At 39.4% G+C, this 15,089-nt stretch overlaps 1 protein-coding gene across 12 annotated transcripts in view; it reads left to right on the top strand.

Annotated features, from left to right (window-relative positions):
• Positions 1-14,490: 14,490 nt before the first annotated feature.
• The window catches only part of ATRX (ATRX chromatin remodeler), a 333,614-nt gene continuing 333,015 nt past the window's right edge, over positions 14,491-15,089 (top strand). For 10 of the 12 annotated variants that reach the window (XM_049107207.1, XM_049107205.1, XM_049107202.1 and 7 more), the window contains exon 1: positions 14,513-14,773. Coding sequence is in view for 4 of the 12 variants with exons in the window: in XM_049107205.1 (XP_048963162.1) it covers positions 14,754-14,773 (20 nt within the window). In the remaining 8 variants the exon portion in view is untranslated. Of the gene's footprint in view, positions 14,774-15,089 lie in introns of all 12 variants that reach the window. The other 2 variants (XM_049107206.1, XM_049107208.1) reach the window with 2 other exon arrangements.

The following is a 15,089-nucleotide window of genomic DNA, read 5'->3' as shown; positions in this document are numbered from 1 at the left end:
CACCCCGTCTCTAATAAGTAAATTTTTAAAAAATCTTTTTTTTAAATAAAATTTTTATTTATTTATGATAGTCACACACACAGAGAGAGAGAGAGAGAGGCAGAGACACAGGCAGAGGGAGAAGCAGGCTCCATGCACGGAGAGCCCGACGTGGGAGTCGATCCAGGGTCTCCAGGATCACGCCCCGGGCCAAAGGCAGGCGCCAAACCGCTGCGCCACCCGGGGATCCCAATTTTTAAAAAATCTTAAAAAAAAATCTAAGAAGAACAGAGAATTCCCATTATATTTAACAAAACCCAACTATCACTAAGGCATATATATTATAGTCAAATTCACAAAATACACAGACAAAGAAAGAATTCTGAAAGCAGCAAGGGAAAAAACGTCCTTAACCTACAAGGGAAGACAGATCAGGTTTACAGCAGATATGTCTACAAAAACATGGCAGACCAGAAGACAGTGGTAGGAAATATTCAACATGCTTAATGTGAACAATATCCAGCAAGGCTGTCATTCAGAATAGAAGGAAAGATAGAGTTCCTCAGACAAACCAAAACTAGAGTTTATGACCACTAAGCCATCCTTGGAAGAAATTTTTGGGGGGACTCTCTTTTTTTTTAGATTTTATTTATTTATTTGAGAGGGGAATGAGGGGAAAGACAGAGAGAGAATTCCAAGCAGACACAGAGCACAGAGCCCAATGCAGGGCTTGATCTTATAACCCTGATATCATGACCTGAGCTGAAAGCAGTAGTAGGACATTTATTCAACTGTGCCACCCAGGCATCCTGAAGAATCTATGAATGGAAAAAAAAAAACCCAAAAGCAATGAAGACTAGAAAGGAACAGAGACCATGACCAGAAACACCAACTCTACAGGAAACACAATGGCCCTAAATGTGTTTCTTTCAATAATCACTCTGCATGTAAATGAATTAAATTCTCCAATCAAAACATACAGGGTATCAGAATGGATTTAAAAAAAACAGGACCCATTTATATTCTGCCGACAAGAGACTCGTTTTAGACCTAAAGACACCTGCAGATAGAAAGTAAGGAGATGGAGAAACATCTATCATACTGATGGACATAAAAAGAAAGATTAGTCATACTTACATAAGACAGACTAGATTTTAAAACAAAGACTGTAATGAGATAAAGAAGGGCACTATATCATAATGAAGGGGTCTATCCATCAAGAACAATTAACAATTATGCCCCCAACTTGGGAGCATCCAAATATATAAATCAATTAATAATAAACATAAACACATTGATAATAATACAACAATAGTGGGGGATTTTTAACATCCCACTAACAGCAAATGAACAGAACATATAAATAGAAAATCAACAAGGAAACAATGGCTTTGAATGACACACTGGATCAGGTGAACATAATACATATATTCAGAACATTTCATCCAAAAGTAGCAGAATAAACATTCTTCTCGAGTGCACATGAAACATTCTCCAGAATAGATCACATACTGGGTTACAAATCAGGCCTCAACTGGTACAAAAAGATTGGGATCATACCATGCATATTTTCAGATCATAAGACTATAAAACTTGAAGTCAACCACAAGAAAAAATTTGGAAAGAACTCAAATACATGGAGGTTAAATAACATCCTACTAAAGAATGAATGGGTTAGCCAGTAAATTAAAGAAGAAGTTTTTAAGAATACGTAGAAGCAAAAAAAAAAAAAATAATAATTTGAAAGCAGGGTAGTCCAAAACGTTTGGGATGCAGCAAAGGTAGTCCTAAGAGGGAAGTATATAGCAATACAGGCCTATCTCAAGAAGCAAGGCGAATCTCAAATACACGAACTAAACTTACACCTAAAGGAGCTAGAAAAGGAATAGCAAATAAAGCCTGAATACAGCAGAAGGGAAATAATGATTAGAGCAGAAATAAATGATATAGGAACAAAGAAAAAAAAAAACAGATTACAAAACTAAGAGTTGGTTCAGGGGGCCCCTGTGTGGCTCAGTTGGTTAAGCATCAAACTGTTGACTTTGGCTCAGGTCATGATCTCAGGGTCATGAGAATGAGCCCCACATGGGGCTCCACTCAGCAGGGAGTCTGTTTTTCTTTCTCTCTCCCTCTCCCAATCACCTCTCTCTGCCCCCTACTCTCATACTCTCTCTTTCAAATAAATAAATCTTAAACATAAAATAAAATACTAGCAAATCAATCAGTACATTTAAAAAATTATTCACCATGATCAAGTGGGATTTATTCCTGGACTGTAGATGTAGTTCAAAATTTGCAAATCAAACAAGGTGATATACTACATTAAACAGATGAAAGCATAAGAACCATTTTATCCTTTCAATAAATGCAGAAATAGCATTTGACAAAATACAGCATCTTCTCTTGATAAAAATCCCTTATCAAAGTAGGGATAGATGGAACAAACCCCAATATCATAAAGGCCATATAGTGAAGACACATAACGAATATTATCCTCAATGGGAAAAAACTGAGAGCCTTTATCTTATGCTCAGGAACAGGATAAGGATATCCACACTCACTATTGCTATTTAACATAGTACTGGAAGTCTTAGCCTCAGTAATCAGACAACAAAAAGAAAGAAAAAGCATCCAGATGGGCAAGGAAGAAATCAAACTTTCACTTTTTGCAGATGACATTATATTCTATATAGAAAACTAAAAAGACTCCACCAAAAAAGTGCTAAAAGTAATACATGAATTCAGCAAAGTTGGAGACTATAAAATCAATCTGCAGAAATCTGTTGCATTTTTATACACCAAAAATGAGTAGCAGAGAAATAAATCAAGGAATCGTTAGCATTTACAATTGCACCAAAAAAAAAAACCACAGGAGATATCTAGGACAAAACCAAACTAAAGAGGTAAAAGATTTGTACTCTGAAAACTACAGAACACTTATGAAAGAAATTGAAGAGGATACAAAGAAATGGAAAAACATTCTATGCTCACAGGTTAGAAGAACAAACATTGTTAAAATGTCTATATTAATGAAAGCAATCTACACATTTAATGCAATCTCTACCAAAATACCACCAGAATTTTTCACAGAGCTAGAACAAACAATCCTCAAATTTGTATGAGACCACAGAATACCCCAAGTAGCCAAAGCATTCTGAAAAAGAAAAACAAAACATCACCATTCCATATTTCAAGCTATATTATAAAGATGTAGTCATCACAACAGTATGATACTGGCACATACACAAAAAAAGACACAGATCAATGGAATAGAATAGAGAGTCCAGAGATGGACCTATAGCTATACGGTCAACTGATCTTCAACAAAGCAAGAAAGAATACCCAATGGGGAAAAAAAAAACCAGTATCTTCAAATGGTGTTAGGAAAACTGGAGAGCAACATGCAGAAGAATGAAACTGGACCACTTTCTTCCACCATATACAAAAAAAATTCAAAATGTATGAAAGACTTAAATGCGAGACAGGAAACCATCAAAATCCTAGAGGAGAATACAGGCAGAAACCTCTTTGACCTCAGCCATAGCAACGTCTTACTAGACATGTCTCTGGAGGCAAGGGAAGTGAAAGCAAAAAGGAACTATTGGGAATTTATCAATATGAAAAGCTTCTGCAGAGTGAAGGAAACAAACAAAACTAAAAGGCATCCTGCAGAATGGGAGATGATATTTGAAAAATGACATCTATGATAAAGGGTTAGTATCCAAGATCTATAAAGAACTTGTCAAACTCAATGCCCAGAATACAAATAATCCAGTTAAGAAATGGGGAGAAGACATGAATAGACATTTTACCAAAGAAGACATCCAGATGGCTAACAGATAGATGGAAATATAATCAATATCACTCATTATCAAGGATATACAAATCAAAACCATAATGAGATACCTCACACTCATCAGAATGGCCAAAATTAACAACTCAGGAAACAACAGATGGTGAGAATGTGGACAAAGGGGACCTTTCTTCTACTATTGGTGGGAATGCAAACCGATGTAGCTGCTCTGGCAAACAGTATGGAGGTTCCCCAAAAAGTTAAAAATAGAACTACCTTATGATCAAGCATTTGCACTAATAGGTATTTACCCAAAGTACACAAATATACAATTCAAAAGGGTACATGTACCCCGATATTTATAGCAGCATTATCAACAATAGCCAAACATGGAGAGAGCGCAAATGTCCATCAACTGATGAAAGGAGAAAAAAGGTTATATAGATACACAATGGAATATTATTTACCCATCAAAAACTGAAATCTTGCCATTTGCAACAACATAGAGAGCTACAGTGTATTATCCTAAGTGACATAAGTCAATCAGAGAAAGAAAAATGCCATATGATCTCACCCGTATGTTGAATTTAAGAAATAAAACAGATGAACATATAGGAAGAGGACAAGAAAAAAATGGAGAGAGGGAAACAAGCCGTAACTCTTAACAATAGAGAACAAACTGAGGGGGATGCCTGGGTGGCTTAGCGGTTGAGCATCTGCCTTCTGCTTAGGGCATGATCCTGGAGACCTGGGATCGAGTCCCACGTCGGGCTTCCTGCATGGAGCCTGCTTCTACCTCTGCCTGTGTCTCTGCCTCTCTCTCTCTCTCTCTCTCTGTCTCTCATGAATAAATAAATAAAATCTCAAAAAAAAAGAACAAACTGAGGGTTGATGGAGGGAGGTGGGTGGGGGTTGGGATAGATGGGTGATGATTATTAAAAAGAACACTTGTGATGAGCACTGGGTGTTGTATGTTAATGAATCACTGAATTCTACTCCATAAGCCAATATTGCACTGTATGCTAACTAAAATTTGAATTAAAAAATAAAATTATGACATGAAAAAGGGAATAAACGTAATAAAAGATGTGCAAGGCATGGGCAGCCCGTTGGCTTAGCGGTCTAGCACCACCTTCGGCCCAGGGCGTGATCCTGGAGACCTGGGATGGAGTCCCACGTTCGGCTTCCTGCATGTAGCCTGCTTCTCCCTCTGCTTGTGTCTCTGCCTCTCTCTCTCATGAATAAATAAAATCTTAAAAAAAAAGATTTGCAAGACATATACTGAAAAGTACAAAACTTTGTACTTTTATTGTGTGGGTAGCTGGTGCCAAAAACAGCAGAGCAGACTTTGTTCCCAAAACAATGTGTTTATCTATTTTGACCTGTCCCTTGGTTCCTGGAAGGAATGGCACAAGGGGCTTGCTTTACTTTCACCTAATTCAGAAGTCTCTCAGAGCAGAAAACGAACAATGAACAGAGTGTTCCTTGAAAATATTTTTTTAAAAGATTTTATTTATTTATCCATGAGAGACACACACACACACACAGAGAGGCAGAGACACAGGCAGGGGGAGAAGTAGGCTCCATGCAGGGAGCCTGACGTGGGACTCCATCCCAGGTCTCCAGGATCACGCCGCAGGCTGAAGGCGGCACTAAACCACTGAGCCACCCGGGCTGCCCTGTTCCTTGAAAATATTGAAAGACAAATGAACAAGCACCTGCTGCCTGGGTCAAAACATTGCAGTTGTGACAAACAATAGATGCACCAAAAATCTGGGGAAGAAAAGCTGAGAAGCCACTTCCTTTGAGAAACAAAAGTTTTATATACCCCAAACAGGATACATACTCAGAAAAGATGTAAGAATTCTCTAAGCTTTCACCCTTGGCAGATATTTATGCTCATTGTAAGCAGGAATTAAAGACTAAGGCAGAGTTGTAAACAGACTAAGTATGCTCCAGTGGCACAACTGGTTCATACACACTACTTACACATAAATAGTTTAGAAAGCTCACTAAGCAAAAACTGCAACCTATAATGCATGACAACAAACTGGGAAAGGAGGAGAATCTGGTTTCCAAAATTGTCACATTATGATATTCAAAATATTTAGTTTTCAGTTGGAAAAAAATTATGAGACACATAAAGAAATAAGAAAGTATGGCCCATTCATAGGGAAAAAAAGAAATGAACAGAAATTATACTTCAGGAAACCTATATTGTACTTCCTGGAAAAAGACTAATTTTTAAAAGATTTTATTTATTCATTTGAGAGAGAGAGAGTGCACAAATGAGTAGTAGGGGCAGAGGGAGACAGAGAAGCAGACACCAGGCTGAGCAGGGAGCCTGATACAGGGCTCAATTCCAGGACCCTGGGACCATGACCTGAGCTGATGGCAGACACTTAAGCAACTGATCCACCCAGGTGTCCCCTACAAAAAAAGACTTTAAATCAGCTATTCAAATTATGGTCAGAGAGGAAAAGGAAACCATGTTCAAAGAACTAAAGAAAAGCAGGTGAGCAATGTCTTGCCAGACAGAGAATATCAATAAAGAGATAGGTCATAACAACAATAAAATGGTAATAATATGAGTATGGGATGATGTGTTAACTAACCTTTATTCTGGTAAACATTTCACAATGTATATCAAATCATCATGTATATCTTTTTTTAAAAGATTTTATTTATTTATTTATTTGACAGAAAGAAAGAGAGAACAAACAGGCATGGAGAGTGGTAGAGGGAGAGGGAAGAGCAGACTCCCTGCTGAGAACAGAGCCTGATGTGGGGCTCCAGCTCAGGACCCTGGGATTGTGACCTGAACTGAAGGCAGTCACTTAACCAATTGAGTCACCCCAGTGCCCCTTATGTTGCATATCTTAAAAGTATATGATGTTATATGCCAATCATGTCTCAATAAAGCTGGTAAAATAAAACACATTAGTCTCGGGGAAGAATAAAAAAATAGATATCAGAAAAAGGAACCAAATAGAAATTCTTGAGCTGAAAGATACAGTAATGGAAATGATTTAGTACCTCAAAAACACATTTGGGCAGGCAGAAGAAATAGTAATCAGGAAGATAAGTCAAATGATACTCTACATAGAAAACCTAAAAGCCTCCACCCCAAGATTGCTAGAACTCATACAGCAATTTGGTAGCGTGGCAGGATACAAAATCAATGCCCAGAAATCAATGGCATTTCTATACACTAACAATGAGACTGAAGAAAGAGAAATTAAGGAGTCAATCCCATTGACAATTGCACCCAAAAGCATAAGATACCTAGGAATAAACCTAACCAAAGAGGTAAAGGATCTATACCCTAAAAACTACAGAACACTTCTGAAAGAAATTGAGGAAGACATAAAGAGATGGAAAAATACTCCATGCTCATGGATTGGCAGAATTAATATTGTGAAAATGTCAATGTTACCCAGGGCAATTTACACGTTTAATGCAATCCCTATCGAAATACTATGGAGTTTCTTCAGAGAGTTAGAACAAATTATTTTAAGATTTGTGTGGAATCAGAAAAGACCCCGAATAGCCAGGGGAATTTTAAAAAAGAAAACCATAGCTGGGGGCATCACAATGCCAGATTTCAGGTTGTACTACAAAGCTGTGGTCATCAAGACAGTGTGGTACTGGCACAAAAACAGACACATACATCAATGGAACAGAATAGAGAACCCAGAAGTGGACCCTCAACTTTATGGTCAACTAATATTCGATAAAGGAGGAAAGACTATCCATTGGAAGAAAGACAGTCTCTTCAATAAATGGTGCTGGGAAAATTGGACATCCACATGCAGAAGAACGAAACTAGACCACTCTCTTTCACCATACACAAAGATAAACTCAAAATGGATGAAAGATCTAAATGTGAGACAAGATGCCATCAAAATCGTAGAGGAGAACACAGGCAACACCCTTTTTGAACTCAGCCACAGTAACTTCTTGTAAGATACATCCACGAAGGCAAAAGAAACAAAAGCAAAAATGAACTATTGGGACTTCATCAAAATAAGAAGCTTTTGCACAGCAAAGGATACAGTCAACAAAACTAAAAGACAACCTACAGAATGGGAGAAGATATTTGCAAATGACCTATCAGATAAAGGGCTAGTTTCCAAGATCTATAAAGAACTAATTAAACTCAACACCAAAGAAACAAACAATCCAATCATGAAATGGGCAAAAGACATGAACAGAAATCTCACAGAGGAAGACATAGACATGGCCAACACGCACATGAGAAAATGCTCTGCATCACTTGCCATCAGGGAAATACAAATCAAAACCACAATGAGATACCACCTCACACCAGTGAGAATGGGGAAAATTAACAAGGCAGGAAATCACAAATGTTGGAGAGGATGCAGAGAAAAGGGAACCCTCTTACACTGTTGGTGGGAATGTGAACTGGGGCAGCCACTCTGGAAAACTGTGTGGAGGTTCCTCAAAGAGTTAAAAATAGACCTGCCCTACGACCCAGCAATTGCACTGTTGGGGATTTACCCCCAAAGATACAGATGCAATGAAATGCCGGGACACCTGCACCCCAATGTTTATAGCAGCAATGGCCACGATAGCCAAACTGTGGAAGGAGCCTCGGTGTCCATCGAAAGATGAATGGATAAAGAAGATGTGGTTTATGTATACAATGGAATATTACTCAGCCATTAGAAACGACAAATACCCACCATTTGCTTCAACGTGGATGGAACTGGAGGGTATTATGCTGAGTGAAGTAAGTCAATCGGAGAAGGACAAACATTATATGTTCTCATTCATTTGGGGAATATAAATAATAGTGAAAGGGAATATAAGGGAAGGGAGAAGAAATGTGTGGGAAATATCAGAAAGGGAGACAAAACACGAAGACTCCTAACTCTGGGAAACGAACTAGGGGTGGTGGTAGGGGAGGAGGGCGGGGGGTGGGGGTGAATGTGTGACAGGTACTGAGAGGGCCACTTGTTGGGATGAGCACTGGGTGTTATTCTGTATGTTGGTAAATTGAACACCAATAAAAAATAAATTTATTATAAAAAAAGGAAGATAAGTCAATTACAACTATCCAGCTGGAGACACACAAAGAAAAAAAGAATAAAGAAAATTAGCAGAATCTAAGAGACGTGTGACAGAATCAAGCACAACAGTATACACATAATAAGAGTCCCAGCAAAAGAGCAGAGAGAGAATAGGCAGAAAGAATATATATATATATATATATATATATATATATATATATATAATTTGATGGGAGACATGAATCTACACATTTAAGAAGTTCACCAAACTCCAAGTAAGATAACACAAAGAAATCCATACCAAGGGATGCCTGAGTGGCTCAGTAGTTGAGTATCTCTGCCTTTGGCTCAGGGTGTGATCCTGCAGTCCTGGGGTAAGAGTCCCTCATCCGGCTCCCAGCAGGTAGCTTGCTTCTCCCTCTACCTCTGTCTTTGCCTCTCTTTGTGTCTTTCACAAATAAATAAAATCTTTATTTATTTTTTTTTTTTTTTTTTTTTTTTTTTTAATTTATTTATGATAGTCACAGAGAGAGAGAGAGAGAGGCAGAGACACAGGCAGAGGGAGAAGCAGGCTCCATGCACCGGGAGCCTGATGTGGGATTCGATCCCGGGTCTCCAGGATCGCGCCCCGGGCCAAAGGCAGGCGCCAAACCGCTGCGCCACCCAGGGATCCCTAAATAAAATCTTTAAAAGAAAGAAATCCATACCAAGATAGGCAGACATGCAGAGAATAATGAAAGTACCAAGAGAAGACTGATTTGACACTTAAAAGAGATCCTCAATAAGATTAGCAGGCAATTTTTCACTAAAAACCAAGGTCGAAAAGCCCTGGGATGATATATATATTACCGAATTAAAAAAAATATATGGGGATGCCTGGGGTGGCTCAGCGGTTGAGCGTCTGCCTTTGGCTCAGGTTGTGATCCTGGGGTCCTGGGATAAAGTCTCACATCGGGGTCCTTACAGGGAGCCTGCTTCTCCCCCTTCCTGTGTCTCTATGTCTCTTATGAATAAATAAATGAAATCTTTTTTTAAAAAGAAAGAAAATATGGGGATCCCTGGGTGGCGCAGCGGTTTAGCGCCTGCCTTTGGCCCAGGGCGCGATCCTGGAGATCCGGGATCGAGTCCCACGTCAGGCTCCCGGTGCATGGAGCCTGCTTCTCCCTCTGCCTGTGTCTCTGCCTCTCTCTCTCTCTGTGTGACTATCATAAATAAATGAAAAAAAAAGAAAGAAAGAAAATATGAACCAAGAATTTTAGATTTGATAGGTAAAACAATCCTTTGAAAATGAAGGAAAAAATAAGACTTTTGCAGATAAACAAAAGCACAGAGAATTTTCCTTTAGTAGATCTGCCCAACAAGAAATACTAAATGAAGGTGCGGGCACAGGGGGGTAGGGCTGCCTGCTCTGCAGGACGCATAGGCCCCCACCGTGAGGCCCGCCCCCCGGAGACCGCGAGGGGAGGGGTCTCTGTTCTGCACAGCTCCTGGAACAGTCGGCCTGAGTCCGCGCATGTGCGCGTTCCTGGCCCCTCCACCCGTCTGCTTGGAGGTGCACCTGTGCTGCCCCGTAGAGGGGAGACTGTCCACTTATCGGCCCCCCTGCTCCGTGCCAAATGGCTTCCCCGGGGTCGGCAGGGCCATGTTCCACACCTCATAGCTTCCACAGTAGCAGGTCAGGTACCTTTGAGCTTGAGGGAAGTTGGGCTGGGCAACCAAGCCACTGGCAGGTGCGACGTGAAACAGGGAGCCTCCGGGAGGAAACCCGCCGCTCAAAATCAGTTACCGACCCCGACAGGGAAGGATATGAGGCTTACTTGAGTAACTCAGCCCGTTAAGAAGCCGTCGTCACCCTGGACTCTGGTTCAAAAAACTTTCGACTTTCTCTCGACTTTCTCCATGAAATAAAATTTCTTACTTTGTTAGTTGGGCTTGCTTATGGTTTTGCCATTGCTTGCATGTCCTGTACTGCAATTCTGTTATTCCCAAATAAACCAGTTTTTGCCAGTGGGGGAAAAAAAAGAAAGAAAAAATTAAAAAAAAAAACATACTAAAGGAAGATCTTTAGATTGAAATTAAAGTACACTAGAGAGTATCTCAAAACCATATGAAGAATTCAAGATCACTAGTAAATGTAACTACATGGGTAAATATAAAAACCAGTATTATTGCATTTTTTAAAAGATTTTATTTATTTATTCATAGAGAGAGAGAGAGAGAAGGAGAGAGAGAGACAGGCAGAGGGAGAAGCAGGCTCCACGCAGGGAGCCTGACGTGGGACTCCTTCTCAGGGCTCCAGGATCACACCCCGGGCTGCAGACGGCGCCAAACCGCTGCACCACTGGGGCTGCCCAGTATTATTGTGTTTTTTTGTTCACAACTCCTTTTTACTTTCCCATAGATTTAAATAATAATCATAAAGCAATAATTATAAATGTATGTTAAAAGCATGCAATGCATAAATCTGTATTTGATAACTATATAGGAGAGGATTAAAAGTATTAAAAGGACAAGGATGGAGCTGTATAGAATCACTATTTACTATTGAAGTTAAGTTGGCATTAATTCACACTATAGTGTTGCAAGTTTAAGGTATTTATTGTAGTTCTCAGGATAACCATTAAGAAAATAATGTAAAAATACACAGAAAAGGAAATGAGAAGGGAATCAAAATGATATAGTCCAAAAAAATCAAACACAAAAGTGAGTAGTAATGGAGTACATGACAAAGAAAGTATATATGACACATAGAAAATAAATAGCAAAATAGCAGAAGTAAATTCTTCCTTATCACTAATTATTTAAATATAAATGTATTGATTTCTCCACTTAGAAGGCTGAAAATAGCAAAGTGGGTTTTAAAAAGCTCATAATCCAACTATAGGCTGTCTACAAGAGACACACTGTAAATTCAAAGACACAAATAAGGGGATCCCTGGGTGGCGCAGCGGTTTAGCGCCTGCCTTTGGGCCAGGGCGCGATCCTGGTAGACCCCGGATTGAATCCCACATTGGGCTCCCGGTGCATGGAGCCTGCTTCTCCCTCTGCTTCTCTCTCTCTCATGAATAAATAAGTAAACTCTTTAAAATTTTTTATTTATTTATGATAGTCACACAGAGAGAGAGAGGCAGAGACATAGACAGAGGGAGAAGCAGGCTCCATGCACCGGGAGCCTGATGTGGGATTCGATCCCGGGTCTCCAGAATCGCTCCCTGGCCCAAAGGCAGGCGCTAAACCGCTGCGCCACCCAGGGATCCCTAAATAAAATCTTTAAAAGAAAAAAATTAATAAAACAATAAGGAAGATCTCTAAGGAAATAGAGGGCTTGAACAACATTATAAACCAACTACAATGACGGACTTATACAGAACACTCCACCCAACAATATCTTCTCTGACTACAATGGGACAAAACCAGAAATCAATAAAAGAAGGAAATTTGGAAAATTCATAAGTATGTGGAAATTAAACAGCATAATCTAATTAAACAATTGATGGGTCAAAGAAGAAAACACAAGGGAAGTTAGAAAGTTATATGAGATGAATGAAAACAAGAACATAACATACAAAAACATGTGATATAGGGAAAGTATTGCTCAGAGGGAAAGTTGTATCTGTAAATGCCTAAATTAAAAAGAAGAAAGAACTCAAATCAATAACCTAATTTTATAACTTAAGTAACTAGAAAATAAGAAATTATAGGTATAAAATAACCTAAGTAATATAGAAAATATATAGAAGTAATACTAAAGATTAGATTAGAAGGAAGACACACAAAATAGAGAATAGAAAAAAAAGAATACAGAAATAGAAAAACAGACAGATGTTGTTTTTTTGAAAAGGTCAACATAAATCACAAATGTTTAGTTGCACTAAGAGAATTAAATGGCTAATATTAGAAATGAAACTGAGGATATTACTACTAACATCACAAAAATTAAAAGGATTATAATGGGATACTATGAATCATTGTATGCCAAAAATTACATAATCTAAATTAAATGGACAAATTTCTGAAAACAAACACACTACCAAGGCAGCCTTGAAAAGAAATAGAAAATCTAGGAGTATATGGGTGGTGCAGTCCTTTAAGCATCCAACTCTTGATTTCTGTTTTAGGTCACGATCTCAGTGTCCTGAGATCAAGCCTCACATCAAGCTCTATGCTCAGCATGGAGTCTGCTTAATATTATCTCTCCCTCTCCTTCTGACCCTCCCCCCCAAGTGTGTGCAAGCTCTCTCTCTCTCTCTCTCAAATAAATAAATAAATAAATAAATAAATAAATCTTATAAAAAAGAAAATCTGAACATATCTTATAAAAAGTAAGATCGACTCAGTAATCAAAAACCTCCCCGAACCCTCTAGAACCGATAGTTTCACTGAATTCTATAAACATTTAATGAAGAATTATCACCAATCCCTCTCACAACCTTCCCAAAAATAGAAGAGGAGGAAGCACTTTCTAACTTATTTTATGAGGTTACCATCACCCTGATAACACACTCAGACAAAGATAACACAAAAAAGAAAACTACAGTTAACAATACTCTTTGAGGGCACCTCGGTAGCTCAGTGGTTGAGCGCCTGCCTTTGGCCCAAGGTGTGATCCCAGGATTCAGGATCGGTCCCAGGATGGGATCCCTGCATGGAGCCTGCTTCTCCCTCTGCCTGTGTCTCTGCCTCTCTCTCTGTGTCTCTCATGAATAAATAAATAAAATCTTTTAAAAAATTTTGCCTGTGTCTATCAGATTGTCAAAATTTTCCATTGAAAAAAGGCTCACTATTTGCGATTTCAGTGGAAAGCAGTAACTCTTTCACCTAAATACAATGGGAGCATTTTCAAATTTCAAGAAAATTAAATGAACTAAACTATATATGTCAGAATAAATTTGGAAATAAAATTAGAAACTATTCAATTTTGAAAACTAATTTGTGACTTGCAGACATTAGTAGTGGACAATTAAATTAGAGAACATGAAAACTGGAAAGGCTTTTTAGAGATCATTCAGCCAAACTTCTGTAATGAGGAGAAAATAGACCTTGATTGGTTGGTTTGTAAGCTAAACTTTACATCAGATTCGGAAAATGATCGTGTGTGTTTCAGTTGGCAGTTTCGATTTTATTCAGTATTGGAAGAACTGCATGAAGATTTCAAGTTGGTTTTATATATATTTTTGTAAGCATGCTGGCTAGAAAAGTAAAGAACTTGATCATAATCTAGAACATAGAAAAGAAAATATATAGGATGGTCATACAGATTAGTGTTTAAGAATGTGGTTTCTGGTCTGAATCTTGGCTCTACTACTGTGAGACTTTGTGTTTTGGTTTCCTCATCTGGAAAATGTAGTTAACAAGGGTCTGTGTGCCTCAAAGAGAATAGGGATTACATGAGATAATCCGGATAAAGGATTAGCATAGTGTTGGGTATATACTACACTCTCAGTAAATGTAAATTGCTGTTATTGTTTCGTCATTATGTCAAAGAAAAGCGAATGGATCAAAAAGCATTTTCAGAATAAAGTCAAAATACGTCACTAGCACTTTCAGGTCATTGGGATTGAATCGGAGCCCCTATGAAAAGGTGGAGGGGATCAAATGACGTAGACCGCCTTAGCAACAGGCCCCCAAAGAAGGTGAATTTCAGTAGCCAATAAGAGTCTGAGCTGTGGAAGAGGTAGCCAATGGGTAACGGAAAGAAGAAGAGGGAGGACGCGCCAATTCTTCTGCCTGAGCCTCGGCCCAACAAAATGGCGGCGGCGGCAGCGTCGCTTTGTTTCCGCGGCTCCTGCGGCGGGGGCAGTGGTAGCGGCCTTTGAGCTGTGGGGAGGATCCAGCACCAGCTATAGTGACGACTAAGAGTCCATTGCATTTCTGTTGTAACCCAGGGCCGGAGAGCGCAAAGCGGCGCTCCTACGGTCGTTGAAGCTACAAGGCGTTGAAGTGAAAACATGACTGCTGAGCCCATGAGGTAAAATACAACCCCGTCTCACGGGTCCTAGCGGTCCGGGCCTATGCGCTTTCTGAGTAGTGTGTTTGGGAAAGCTTTGGCTTGGTGAGTTAGGCTTGTGTGTTGCTTAGCGGAAAGATATCGTTTTCTCTTTTAGGAGAGAAGGGTTTCGGAGTTTCGGCGGTAGGCTCTAACCCGGGGTGGGGGTGGGGGGGGCGCGGCCTGGGGTGTTGGGCTCTTCCTTCAACCTCCCCGAACCGATGAAGCTTAGTTGCCCTCGTGTAGTTTATTCTTTGGTGCCTGTGGAATTGAGACCCGTAAGTCGGAGGCGGATTTG

The sequence above is a fragment of the Canis lupus genome, chromosome X (assembly GCF_003254725.2).
Source record: "Canis lupus dingo isolate Sandy chromosome X, ASM325472v2, whole genome shotgun sequence".
Classification (NCBI taxonomy): Eukaryota; Metazoa; Chordata; class Mammalia; order Carnivora; family Canidae; genus Canis; species Canis lupus.
This window is presented reverse-complemented; position numbering and strand designations above follow the sequence as displayed.